This window comes from Lipophrys pholis, assembly GCF_963383615.2.
Source record: "Lipophrys pholis genome assembly, chromosome: 11".
Lineage (NCBI taxonomy): Eukaryota > Metazoa > Chordata > Actinopteri > Blenniiformes > Blenniidae > Lipophrys > Lipophrys pholis.
In genome coordinates, this window is record NC_137631.1 from 6,762,154 (window position 1) to 6,776,019 (window position 13,866).

Consider the following 13,866-nt stretch of genomic DNA (forward strand, 5'->3'; position numbering starts at 1 on the left):
AAAGCTTTACTAAAATGTACGCACTCAAAGATTGGAGAGGAGCCCAGTCCAGGAGCAGACACCTGCCACATCAGCCGCCATGACGAGTCTCCTGGAGCTGTTAAATGGCCTCAGCCGGTGGGTGGCGCTGAGCCAATCAGCAGTCATCCTCCAATCAGAGTGCTCCACATCAGGACAGGAGGAGGAGGAAGTCTGTGAGGGTACCTCCTGTCAAACAGCACACGGTAACAAACACACACACACTCACACAGAGGCGGAGGCGAGACCAGACAGCCTGTGGTCTGTAACACTGCAATGAAATGCTGAACCTTTTTCATCAGTCTGTTGTGGCTGTATTTTATTTATTTTGCTGTTGTGTGCTGGGGCCACTGTGTGACAGCCAGAGAGGACAACCAGTTGGACAAGCTGGTCAGGAAAGTGTGTGGCGGTGATGGGGACAGGGGGTGGACACTGTTGATGAACTGGTGGAGAAGAGGATGAGGAGCATGATGCAGACCATTCTCAAGAACAGTGGCCACCCCCTGCACAACACTGTGGTCGCTCAGAGAAGTCGCCGCAGTGACCGACTCTTCTCCATGTGCTGCAGCACTGAGAGGTTCAGGAGGTTGTTTGTCTCGGCGGCCATACGACTGTACAAGAAACTATTGAAATGTGCATTTTCTATTACTATTAATAGGAGCTTTTTAACTTTTTTTTCCTGTATTTTTTTGAGGGTGCTTGGTTATGGATGGCACACACTGTATGCTGCTGGACATCCAAATCTATCTATCTATCTATCTATCTATCTATCTATCTATCCATCCATCCATCCATCCATCCATCCATCCATCCATCCATCCATCCATCCATGTGTGTGGGCTCACTCTCACCCTCCGACTGCGACCAGCCAGGAAGCTCCTGAGCCACATGCAAATAGGCTATTGTTAAATGTTAAGTCGATGTATTCTCTTGATTTTCAATGTTTATAATGGTTTGTTAATAGTAAACAGAGAAACACTGTCCACCGTTGCTTGTTTAATTAGTCAGAAATTAATTATTGAAGAAAAATGACTTTTATTAAAAGAAGAAAGAACATTTCACACCACCAATGTTATGTTTATTATATTGAATTTACTTGGTGTATCTTCTTCATAAGACAAATTTCCTTTTTAAGGGTGTTGTAACTCCCTCTGTGTAATGAATGACGACAGCACAATTGTCCTTTAAATCTACTTCTCGGAGTTTGATAAATTTCCAAATGTGAGAACTGTTGAAACACGGGGGGAAAAAAATGGATAAACAATTAAAGACAAATTTACCAACTAAACGAATATAGAAATTGCACCGAAACTAATGTTGTTGTTTTTTTTAACTAATAATGCCTATGAAATATCCTTTTAATCATAGCATATGATATTCCAACCCTTATATGTGTAGAAATATTGAATTGTAAATGGCTATAAAATGTTATAAACAATTATAAATTGTTATAACGGTTATTTACAGAATGAATTGGACGTTAAATCTTGTCTAATATCAACCTTTTCTAACTATACTGACATTGAATTAAGCTTTTAACGTCATGAACTTACATATGAATTGTATTTCTGACAAACATTTTCACTTCACCTCAATTTGTAGTCACAGTAGCACCATTAGCATTAGCAACATTAGCAATCGCATTACACTAAAAAATAAGAACCGGCAATACAGCAACTTCATTGGCTGCATTACACAAACACAGGGGGTAAGTCCTGTCTTGTACTGCTCTTCAGCTTCAATAAAAACACACTTAGAACTTATAAACACTTGTAGAAACAACCCATATATTCAACCCGTGTACCTCTCAAATACGTCTTCCCAGAAAACAACTGCTGACATAATTCCGCCAGCCTTGCGTAGTACTGACTTTGAGGACAGGAACCAAAATTTAATAGGTGTGTAAATTAATAATGCACTACTAACGTGATGCAGTTACGAGGTGGTGCCCCAAGGATCAACAGACTAAACATAATAAATGAAGCAGCTTCAATTTCTACTTTTATGGGAGGGAACCTGGGAGAAAGTCGCAGTCATCCGTAATGCAGCAAGTGGCTTCAACCAAAACACTTGAAAAACCTGTATCCATTGAAAACCTCCGATCTCCTGTGGCTGGACACACGGAGGACGCTGCACAGCCTTTGTAGATTCTCTTTGGTAAAGGTTCATCAAGTCTTTTGTCTACGGAGTGAAACATTAGTTAGTTGTAGTTGGTGAAAAGCTGACAGAACGTTGCAGTTCATGTATTTCATTGAGGAATTCTAGAGATGAAGAAAAGTCTACCTAGGATAGTGGCTGATATACACATGGTCTCTGAGGAGCACGTCACTAATGTTGTTGATGAACAGGAGGAATCTGAGCAGCTCTGACATTGACGAGGTGGAGGAGTTGGAGTTGTTGTTGTAGGTGGGGCAGTAGTTGTAGGTGGAGCAGTAGTTGTAGGTGGGGTAGTAGTTGTTGTAGGTGGGGTAGTAGTTGTTGTAGGTGGGGCAGTAGTTGTTGTCGGTGGGGCAGTAGTTGTTGTAGGTGGGGCAGTTGTTGTTGTAGGTGGGGTAGTAGTTGTTGTAGGTGGGGTAGTAGTTGTTGTAGGTGGGGCAGTAGTTGTTGTAGGTGGGGCAGTAGTTGTTGTAGTTGCGGCTGTAGTTGTTGAAGGTGGGGCAGTAGCTGTTGTAGGTGGGGCAGTAGTTGTTGTAGGTGGTGCAGTTGTGGGTGCAGTAGTTGTAGTTGGGGTAGTGGTTGTAGTTGATGTAGTTGTTGTTGTAGGTGGGGCAGTAGTTGTAGGTGGAGCAGTAGCTGTTGTAGGTGGGGTAGTAGTTGTTGTAGGTGGGGCAGTAGTTGTTGTAGGTGGGGTAGTAGTTGTTGTAGGTGGGGCAGTAGTTGTTGTAGGTGGGGCAGTAGTTGTTGTAGTTGCGGCTGTAGTTGTTGAAGGTGGGGCAGTAGCTGTTGTAGGTGGGGCAGTAGTTGTTGTAGGTGGTGCAGTTGTGGGTGCAGTAGTTGTAGTTGGGGTAGTGGTTGTAGTTGATGTAGTTGTTGTTGTAGGTGGGGCAGTAGTTGTAGGTGGAGCAGTAGCTGTTGTAGGTGGGGTAGTAGTTGGTGTAGGTGGGGTAGTAGTTGTTGTAGGTGGGGCAGTAGTTGTTGTAGGTGGGGCAGTTGTTGTTGTAGGTGGGGTAGTAGTTGTTGTAGGTGGGGCAGTAGTTGTTGTCGGTGGGGCAGTAGTTGTTGTAGGTGGGGCAGTAGTTGTTGTAGTTGCGGCTGTAGTTGTTGAAGGTGGGGCAGTAGCTGTTGTAGGTGGGGCAGTAGTTGTTGTAGGTGGTGCAGTTGTGGGTGCAGTAGTTGTAGTTGGGGTAGTGGTTGTAGTTGATGTAGTTGTTGTTGTAGTCGGTGTAGCAGCTGTTGTGGTTGGTGTAACACCACCATTACATCGATCTCCTTGACAACAGATTGGTCCACTGCTAATCGTACCAATGTCTGCCAGCAGTGGAAACATCTTCAGATCTTGTCCAACTTCACACATACTTTGAGATATACAACCAAAAACGGGAGAATCCACAGAACTCCTTGTTACTGAGGAAGAAGACATTTTCTAGTAAATTAAAACATTAATTAATTTCATATTCTATATTTTTTTATTATGCCAATGCAGAATATTTAATGCCACAGTTTCGCGTCTATGCCTGGAAGTCAGAGACATATACTGTATATAAAATCTCAGAAGTCATTATGAGAAGATTGGATTTGGACACAAGTCAACATCACCTAAAGTTATAACTCACTAGTTCCTTGAAAGCATCGATCCTCAACGCCTTCACATTGTGCTGAAACCGAGCAATTAGTTTGACCTTCAAAGCAGCTGAAACACACTCTACCGTTGTTTGTCTGAGGAGTCGGAGCTGAAACATTAAAGGACAATGAGATTTATTACAAGACAAGAGAATATTTAGGTTCATTAAATCAAATAAACAGATTCAGGGGAATGTCCAAACCCGGTCCTGGAAGGCCGGTACCCTGAATGTTTTAGTTCTCTCGCTGCTTCAGCTTACATGAATGTAACTCTGATGTCATCACCACGGTTGTGAAAAAGCCCAATAACAAGCCCCTCATTGCAATCAGGTGTGCTGCAACTGGGAGAGACATGAACCCAGCAGGACGCCAGCCCTCCAGGACCGAGCTTGGACACCCCGGCATTAAATGAAGCAGCCATATTTTAAGGGTGGTGCCACGAGGTCATCTGATTGAACAGATTACATTTTATTAGTACTCACCAGGAAGAGTTTCCCCGTTACAGTCACTAGTGTCACAGCATATGACAGATGCCTGAAAACTTGAAATTCCAACATTTGCTGACAATGTCTGAGTTCCTGTGGTTGGACACATGTTGGACGTTGCACAGCCTTTGAAAATTCTCTCTGCTGAATTTTCAAATAGAAAAGTTGCCGTGCCTATCAATTGAAACATTAGTTAGTTGTAGTTGGTGAAAAGCTGACAGAACGTTGCAGTTCATGTATTTCATTGAGGAATTCTAGAGATGAAGAAAAGTCTACCTAGGATAGTGGCTGATATACACATGGTCTCTGAGGAGCACGTCACTGAGGTTGTTGATGAGCAGGAGGAATCTGAGCAGCTCTGACATTGACGAGGTGGAGGAGTTGGAGTTGTTGTTGTAGGTGGGGCAGTAGTTGTAGGTGGAGCAGTAGCTGTTGTAGGTGGTGCAGTTGTGGGTGCCGTAGTTGTAGTTGGGGTACCTACAACAACTACTGCCCCAGCAGTTGTTGTAGGTGGGGCAGTAGTTGTTGTCGGTTGGGCAGTAGTTGTTGTAGGTGGGGCTGTAGTTGTTGTAGGTGGGGCAGTAGTTGTAGGTGGGGCAGTTGTTGTTGTCGGTGAGACAGTAATTGTTGTCGGTGGGGCAGTAGTTGTTATAGGTGGGGCTGTAGTTATTGAAGGTGGGGCAGTAGCTGTTGTAGGTGGGGAACTAGTTGTTGTAGTTGGTGCAGTTGTGGGTGCAGTAGTTGTAGTTGGGGTACCTACAACAACTACTGCCCCAGCAGTTGTTGTAGGTGGCGCTGTAGTTGTTATAGGTGGGGCTGTAGTTGTTGAAGGTCGGGCAGTAGCTGTTGTAGGTGGGGAACTAGTTGTTGTAGTTGGTGCAGTTGTGGGTGCAGTAGTTGTAGTTGGGGTACCTACAACAACTACTGCCCCAGCAGTTGTTGTCGGTGGGGCAGTAGTTGTTGTCGGTGGGGCAGTAGTTGTTGTAGGTGGGGCTGTAGTTGTTGTAGGTGAGGCAGTAATTGTTGTCGGTGGGGCAGTAGTTGTTATAGGTGGGGCTGTAGTTATTGAAGGTGGGGCAGTAGCTGTTGAAGGTGGGGCAGTAGCTGTTGTAGGTGGGGCAGTAGTTGTTGTAGGTGGGGCAGTAGTTCTTGTAGGTGGGGCAGTAGTTCTTGTAGGTGGGGCAGTTGTGGGTGCAGTAGTTGTAGTTGGGGTACCTACAACAACTACTGCCCCAGCAGTTGTAGTTGTAGTTGTTATAGGTGGGGCTGTAGTTGTTGAAGGTGGGGCAGTAGCTGTTGTAGGTGGGGAACTAGTTGTTGTAGTTGGTGCAGTTGTGGGTGCAGTAGTTGTAGTTGGGGTACCTACAACAACTACTGCCCCAGCAGTTGTTATAGGTGGGGCTGTAGTTATTGAAGGTGGGGCAGTAGCTGTTGAAGTTGGGGCAGTAGCTGTTGTAGGTGGGGCAGTAGTTGTTGTAGGTGGGGCAGTAGTTCTTGTAGGTGGGGCAGTAGTTGTTGTAGGTGGGGCAGTTGTGGGTGCAGTAGTTGTAGTTGGGGTACCTACAACAACTACAGCCCCGGTAGTTGTTATAGGTGGGGCAGTAGTTGTTGTAGGTAGGGCTGTAGTTGTTGTAGTTGGTGCAGTTGTGGTTGTAGTTGGGGTAGTGGTTGTAGTTGATGTAATTGTTGTTGTAGTCAGTGCAGCAGCTGTTGTTGTTGTTGTGGTTGGTGTAACACCGCCATTACACTGATCTCCTTGACAACAGGTTGGTCCAGTGGTGAAGGTTCCAATATTTTGCAGTAGTGGAAACATCCCCAGGTCTCGAGCAGCTTCACACACACTTTGAGATATACAACCAAAAGATGGAGCATCTTCAGAACTGTTCACTACTGTGGAAGAAGAAAATAAAAAAGTATTAATGCTGCAATCAGCCTGCAGGACCTCGCACTCTGGCCAGTCGGGGTAAAATATAAATTTTTAATGTTTTGATATACAAGGACTTTTTTTTTTGAATCGTAACAATACTAGGTTTTCATTGCTCAATATTAGACGTTTATTGCACAATATGGGATCTTTTGCGCAACACTTGGATTTTTATTGCACAATAGTATCCCAAGTTTCACTGAGTCACATGACCCAGAGTTAGAGAGAAGACCAATTTAACCATACAATTGGAGAAAGAGCTCCTCACAAATCCCCCAACTTTGGTATCGTTTTAATGAACTTTTCCTTTTTTTGAGAGCAAAATCTGTTATCTTTCAGTCTATATGGGATTCAAAGTAGCCAGACTTATTCTTTAGATCAGGGGTACTCCACTCCATTATCCCTACATGTTACATCGTCTTGCTCAGCAGGTCCTTGTTCTGATCGCCTCGCAAATTGTGGACTTCCTGCTGGATTTAGGTTTGGGGGGTGTCAGCATGTGATTTTTAGATTTGGTTTTGGTTTGATCTCTCTACGACGTTCCTACGGGCTGTGGTGGCTGTTTTAGTGTTCCAAGGTGGCGCTAGGGACCACATTTTGGTACTCTGGGATCGTGAATGATGTTGAAGTGGCAAAACCGATTGAAAGACCTTTGTTCAAGGACATAATCAGAAGACTCACCAGATCCTTCAAAGCATTTATCCTCTACTCCTTGACATTGTAATAAACTCAAGAAATGACTTTGTCCAGGACTACAAGTTAAACACTGTCCACCATTGATTGTCTGACGAGCCGGAGCTGAAACATTAACGAACATATGAGTTTTATTAGAAGATGAGAGAACATTTTCGTTCATCATATCAAAATTACTTTGTGTTTCTTCTTCATAACACAGATTAATAGAATATATATAATTCACGGGTGGTGCCCCAAGGTTATCTGCTTAAACAGATTAAACTTTATCGGTACTCACCAGGAAGAGTTTCTCCATTACAGTCATCACTATCGCAGCATCTAGCAGATGCCAGAACACTTGAAATTAGGACATCTACTGAAAATGTCTGATCTCCTGTGGTTGGACACACGGAGGACGTGGCACAGCCTTTGAAGATTTTCTGTGTTGTCGATGTTGGAGGCAATAGAAGTGTCGTACCTACATAAATGGTGTCTAGGATAGTGGCTGATATACACATGGTCTCTGAGGAGCACGTCACTGAGGTTGTCGATGAACAGGAGGAATCTGAGCAGCTCAGACACTGGAGTGCCTGAGCTGAAGAGAAAAAAAAGGAAAAGATTAATCACATCTTGTGCAAAAAAAAAAGAAATAAAAAATTCAAATTTCACAGCGATTTTAAAAAGAAAAAGGTAAAAAGGGACCCAGAGTCGATCTTTGTGGAACTCCAAACCATCATCGGGATAAATCAACTTACCGGAGACGGACGACATCAAGAGCAGAGTCAGAGAAATAATCAGCTCCATGGTGAAGAGCAGGAACTCAACTGTCACAGCTCATTTATGCGACCAACTCTTAAGTTTCAAGCAAGGAAATTATCTGATGTTGCTTGTCTGCATTTCAAAGCAATTCCATTGTCTCCACCGCACCCGGTTTACTTCCAGTAAAACTTTCCCTCTGGTTTGTTTTGGCCGACAATCAATCAAAGAAATTGGTGACTCACATGTTGTTCGCATGCCGTGAATTAATGCAGTAGAACTACAAACAATTCAAGGATTATTTCTATCACGCATGTACCTTGTGTAGTTTGCAATATTAGCCAAATACCTTGTGTAGCTCACCATCTGCACAGACTTCAGTTGTTTTTCCACGACAATGTTTTTGAAGGCAAACCTTGCGTAGTTGTTTACGCATTTTCACGCGAAAACTTTAGCAGTTTTATGTTGTAATTCAAGGTTTTATAAAAAAAAAATTCTAATTGCCGAGCTGAGCTCCTCCTCCCCAAAAGCTCGAGTAGTAAGAATCAAAAACAAAGTGGTTGGTTATTATTATTGTCTACTGGTCGGTCCGTCGTCTCTCTCTTCCACTCTCTCACGCTGCTTCTTTACCGCGCGGCAGAGATCGTGTGTCGATCAGCGGCTTCCAGGCTGCAGGCTGCAGTGAACCGACGGTGTCGCGGGTCGCAGAGCAGGAGACCCTGGAAATGAGCAACACGATGTGCAGCGTCTTTTTTTATGACAAAAAGGTCCGTTTGAGGATTTGCACAGGGCCTCACCGCCAACCTGCTGTTTGTACACCTCGACTGAAGAGTTCTCCGGTCACAATGAATGTTTTTTTTTTTTTTTTCTTCTGCTGAATCTATATGGTAAAGTTTTAAAAGGAGTGTTGTGTTTTTTTGTGACGTGCCTTATAGCTTCGTGAAGGTCCACTAACGTTTCAAGCCTTTGAGTGTGTGCGTGCGTGCCTGCGTGTATTTCATAAGACTTGAGCAGTATTGTTGATTTGTGGCCTTTAGTGGCAACTTGTTGGAGACTGTTTGGACTTTGCCTCTTGTAAAGTGCATATTTTAACTACATGGACTCCTCCTTTGTTGTAAAAGGGTTTTCAGCATCTGTCTGAAATGAACAAAGTGATTTAGTTTGTAAATGACTCTGAAATGAATAGCGAAAGTGTTTCCTGCACTTTCAACTACATTCACTTGTTTATATTGCACAGATTTGTTTTCTTAGAACACTAATCATTCTAGGAATAATGCGGAGAAAACAAAAATCGCACATGAGCGAATATAGGAAACCTACAGTGTTTCCACGTAGAAGGAGCATTTTTGAAAGCTGGTTTCAAAAAGTTACGTTTTCCTCCGTCTACAGGGAGAAGGAGTCGGAGTTTTCCCCTGTTTACACAGAGACAGAGTATTTTCAAAAAGTTGCGCTTTCCTTCATCTGCATGGAGTCAGAGCTTTTTCAAAAACTTTTGTTCTCCTCTGTCAAGACAGAGACGGAGTGGGAGCATTTTCAAAAGTTGCCCTTCCCCCTTCATTTCCCAGTGATGGAATTAGAGCATTTTCGAAATAATCGCATTTTACCCTCTTACACGATGTCAGAGCGTTTTCAAAAGTCGCATTTTTCCCTGTTTTCACAGAGTCAGTGTTTTCAAAACATTCTACATTAGAAGCGCTTTTTCAACAAGTTGTGTTTTCCATGGTCTCCGAGCACCGTTGTAATCTAAACACTCTCAAAACACAACAACAGTGTGTAGAAAATCCCAGCACAAGCCCCCTGTGATGGCAGCAGGAGAGAAGATGGACGTACGGATGGATGTCGCTGTGATCAAACACAATCACATTTTAGGTTTCAGCCTTTAATGTTGTTTTCTTTGGAGCGTTTGGACTGTAGTTGTACGAAGCTTTCTCCGATGGATGTGATCTTTTTTTTGCACTCGCTGTGACAAACAACGGCGCCGGCGTCAGTAAGGATTCCTGAAGGTGTGGTCCATGATGGTCATCAGGGCCAGCCAGGTCTCCTGGGCGGTGGGGATGATCTGATTGGCGGGCAGCAGGAAGCCGTTGCGACCGGTGTCTCTCAGCTCAAAGGTGTAGGAGTATTTGATGGCCTGGTTATAGGCCCAGTCGATGCTGCCGCCGCTGGCTTGGTCTATAAGGAAAAGGAAAAGGAGAGGACGTCCTGATAATCTGGGTTAATCTAGTGTTGACTGCCAGCAGTGTGAAGAAACCTACAGATGGTGTTGATGATGCTGCCGAATCTGTACGGAGTCCCGTACAGGGATGCCAGCCGAGCGACGGCCCTCTGAGCCAGGTTGTGCTGTGAAAACAGATTAGTATTGTACATCTCTCACACACTGCGGCCGAGCCCAGGAGAATCCAGAGATTGTCCTACCAGCTCTGTGCGGTCCCTGACTGGAGTCCTGGTGAAGCCATACGGGTACATGAGCATCTGAGAGTAGGAGTGGATGGAGATGAAGGCCTTGATGTTACCGTGGGATGTCACAAAGTCCACGATGGACCTGACCTCTGACTCGGAGTGAGGCCTCGGCCCTCGATAGAGCTCTGAGCACGGTCTGGGGCTGGAGCCAGGACCTGAACAAGATTGCAAAGAAGCATCTACATCAAAGATACACAAGCATCCATCTAAGTACATGCTTACATCGGTCTACAGTAAATATAGCTTTGACTTAGATGGTAGTTTTGTAGAAACACACCTCCAAATCCAGCGTTCCAGTTCCTGTTGGGATCGACTCCCACACACCTTGAGCCTGGGTTGGGCTTTCTGGTTTTGCGCCACAGGCGGTTCTGGAAACATCAGAGTCACTTAATTGCTGCGAAATGGTGGAACGCTTTGTCTCCCAGCCTCCTTATTGTGTGACTGAAGTATGCTTGAGCATGCCTGCCGGTATTGTATTTTCTTTCTTGCTCTCAACATTGACTAGGTAAAACTATCATTAAATGAATAATATATCTCTTTTGTTTAGAGCCATGGTATACGAAATCAACTATCAACATGAAGTTTCAAACTTAAAACACATGGTCTTTGCGTTTTAGATATCAAAGTACTTTTGTGTTTTCAAGACAACATTTTGAAAACGAAGTCTGTTTACGCAAGAAATAGAAAAGAAATACAAATGAACGCGGTGTAGTTACCATGTTGAGCCACTAGTGGGTGCTGTTGTTTGTTTTTGTAACGAAACCACCCATGTTTATAGCGTATACGCTAATACGCCATAAACATAATCAATGGGGAGTGCTCAGACATTCATATGGTCTGTTCTTTTTATTTCTCGAGCTACTCGAAGTTTTCCCAGCAGTAGGTTTCTGCTCACTCTGCTGTGGGTGTACTCAAACCCATCCGGGTTGGTCACAGTCTCCAGGAAGATGTCCATCCCATTGAGGATGGCAGTGAGAGCCGGGTCACGTCCAAAATCAGTCACGATCTAATTATGGAACAAGAGTGACACGGTCAGCGCTGTTAAAACGTGAGGAGTCAGAGGAAAACACTGACTGATCATCGTGGATCCACCTTCTTGGCGAACCAGGTGCCGCTGGCCTGAGTCACCCACTCTCTGGAGTGGATGCCGGTGTCGATCCAGATGGCGGGCCGGTTGGTTCCCCCAGTGCTGAACTGTCACACACACCAAGAACACAAAACATTTTGCTCTTTAACACATACTCACATGCTGCATTTTTAGTTTCTAAACTCTTCTTTTTTCCTCTTGAGTTTTTACCTTGAGGACGTTCAGCGGACGTCCCTCGAAGCTCCGGCCGATCACCAGCTTACTGACCAGGTTTGGATTCTCAGCCGCCAGCATGTCCTGGAAGCTGTAGATCTGGAACGCAGGTGAAGTCCTGATTCTCTTTGGTCTTGAATTAGATTGTTTTTGTCTCCAATGTGTCATGTCATTGTATCTTATTGTGATATCATTATGATGAGCCTCTTCAAGGAAAAGAAAAACCTCTGCAAAGATGAATGTCATGGGTCTGAATCTTTCTGTGCGGACCTTGTGTGTAAAGGTTTTCTCCCGAAAACACACACGTTTGAGGTTGATGGGCGACTCTTAGGCCTTGTTTACGTGACGTCTTGGAATGAAAACGCAAAACTTCCGTTGTGTTACGAGTGTCCGTATACATTGGAGACACTGAAAAAGCAACTTCTTGAAAACGGTTCCCAGGGTGGACCTTTTCTAAAACGAAACGTGGGTACTCACCTGAGGGAGAGTGTGGTACCTGGAGAAGTCGAAGTCGTCAGTATTCCTGGGTTCATCAGTCGGAGCGGTGGACCTCATCTCTTCCTGTTCCTCATCCAGCATCATCTGCAGCACACGAACACGATCCTACTAGAACAGCAGTTTCCTAAAGCAACAGAGTCACACACAGTTTCCTCTCCTCAAGCTTTACTTGCAGGTCCTCGATCATGATGGAGTACTCGATGGCCAGAGTGTCCAGGTAGGTTTTGACCGACTGGAGACTCTGGACGGGAACTCTGACGTCCACAGGAGAGCCCACATGAGTCACCTCCCTCCAGAAGTCCAGCTGCTTGGGGCACAAAGGAAACAAGGCTGAATCACGAAGCAAGCGGAACAAACAGAGAAGGAGAGGAGATCTTCACAACTGATGGTTCACCTCCACCGCGTCCGCCAGGTCCTTGAGGAGAGACAACTGGACATGGTCTTTAGCAGTGATTCGAAGAACTTGATGCCTTTAAAAAAAACAAAAACAAAAGGGAAGCAACAACCTCCTACTCAACCTGAGCGTGTAGAGAGAAGTTGACTCATACGGTACATGTAGTAAGAAAAGCTGTTACCCAACATCAGCTGCTTCTGCTTCTGCAGATGTCGCACAGTGAGACAATCGGTTGCACAGTCAGCTTCAGTACCGTTAAGGTCTGCTTGGTTTCACAAACCAAACCTGAAAATCTGCAGCGGGATTTTAATCTAGCGTACGACACGTTTTTGAGGGCCGACAAGAGAAACTTGATTCCAACTAAGAACGCTTCTAATACTAATACCTGGGAACTCAAACTAATTCATCTGTTGTGGCCAGTCTTTTAAAGGGTCTTTCTTTCTTTTCTTGGTTGCATAATGTATGAATGCTCTGTGTTTTCTCTTTTCTGTCACCAGCTGAAGGAAGGATAATGGAGGTTCTTCAACTGGAAATTGGGATGCACCCCGGACAGGTTACCAGCCTGTATAGAACAATTTAGAGTCACTGATCCAACAAGCATGTAGTTTTATCGGAGAAGGAAACCGAAAAAAACAACAACATGTAAATGCAAACTCTGCACAATAAACCCAGTTTGTGGATATTTGAAGGGTAGGGCGTATTGGTGACCAGTTGTTACCGACTTGGGGTCCGGGACCCCCCCTCGATTGTGCGGCAAAAGATCAGACGTCTTTGCATGTCCTGGTCTCATCAAAATTCCATCTGAACGTGACAAAGAAAATACATCTTCCTGGAATACGGACTATTTGTGGTTGTTCATTTTGGGTTCAGCAGGGTTATGACGTCACCGTTTTGTCGAGTCAGCAGTTAAGAGACAAAATGTTGTGAAACCACCGAAGCAGATCATCAGTATCTTTTTCAACAAACTAGCACACGGATGAATCTTTTTTCCTAGATTAAATATCAAATATCAAAACACTGGCGGTACTGGCAAACCTTGACATGTGCAGTAAACGGTATCATTACAAGTGCAGTGGAGTCTGGCACTGGTACTGGTACTGGTGAGTCCACTCACCCCTCAAACGTCTCCTTGCCGAGCGCGGCCACCAGCAGTGCAGCGACAGCGAGCAGCCCCCTCATCATCACCAGCGGGTTGCGCCGGTCGAGGCCGACGACTGCCTGTGAAAGTCTGGTTGTCATGTGAACCCGTTGCAGGTGTTGCACCATGTGGGTGTTTGACGGTGTGAAGCTGTGGAGAAAGAGGAACCTTGTTTCGTCACCCACTTACCAAAATAGTGAGAAACGCTGTTTTGCCCCAGAGCCACACGTTCCTCCAGCGGCACTGAGCAGTGGTGCTCAGATGGGTACGGCGGGTTCAAAGGTTTGTCGGTTCGAATCCCACTGCAGGTTTCCTCTCGGGCTCGATACAGTCAGATAGTGTATATCTACTTCAACATGTCTGATAATTGGTGGGAAGAAGTCAAACTTAGTATTTAATCAAACTACTTCCCCAAAATTCAATTATCACATTTCATAA

General features: G+C 44.7%; 1 protein-coding gene across 2 annotated transcripts; it reads right to left on the minus strand.

The window, feature by feature from the left end:
* Positions 1-8,509: 8,509 nt before the first annotated feature.
* On the minus strand, positions 8,510-13,568 carry LOC308117318 (carboxypeptidase A1-like). 2 transcript variants are annotated; one of them, XM_080476107.1, is made up of 11 exons: positions 13,405-13,568; positions 12,291-12,366; positions 12,066-12,200; positions 11,876-11,980; positions 11,396-11,497; positions 11,191-11,292; positions 10,994-11,104; positions 10,376-10,466; positions 10,054-10,253; positions 9,894-9,978; positions 8,510-9,810 (listed from the first exon to the last, which is right to left on the minus strand). In XM_080476107.1, the coding sequence occupies exons 1-11, from the start codon at positions 13,554-13,556 to the stop codon at positions 9,623-9,625; spliced, it is 1,347 nt and encodes a 448-aa protein (XP_080332233.1). In that variant the 5' UTR covers positions 13,557-13,568; the 3' UTR covers positions 8,510-9,622. The 2 variants fall into 2 exon arrangements, with proteins under 2 accessions (XP_080332233.1, XP_080332234.1); XM_080476108.1 differs by having other exon boundaries at positions 12,066-12,203; positions 13,405-13,550.
* Positions 13,569-13,866: the final 298 nt, after the last annotated feature.

Bases quoted from the DNA above. Each gene is read 5' to 3' on its own strand.
- LOC308117318 (XM_080476107.1), bottom strand. From the start codon at position 13,556: ATGGTGCAACACCTGCAACGGGTTCACATGACAACCAGACTTTCACAG. The intron at 12,201-12,290 runs GTGAACCATCAG...TGCCCCAAGCAG, and splicing joins ACCTGGCGGACGCGGTGGAG to CTGGACTTCTGGAGGGAGGT. The intron at 11,293-11,395 runs GTAAAAACTCAA...TGTGTGTGACAG, and splicing joins GTCCGCTGAACGTCCTCAAG to TTCAGCACTGGGGGAACCAA.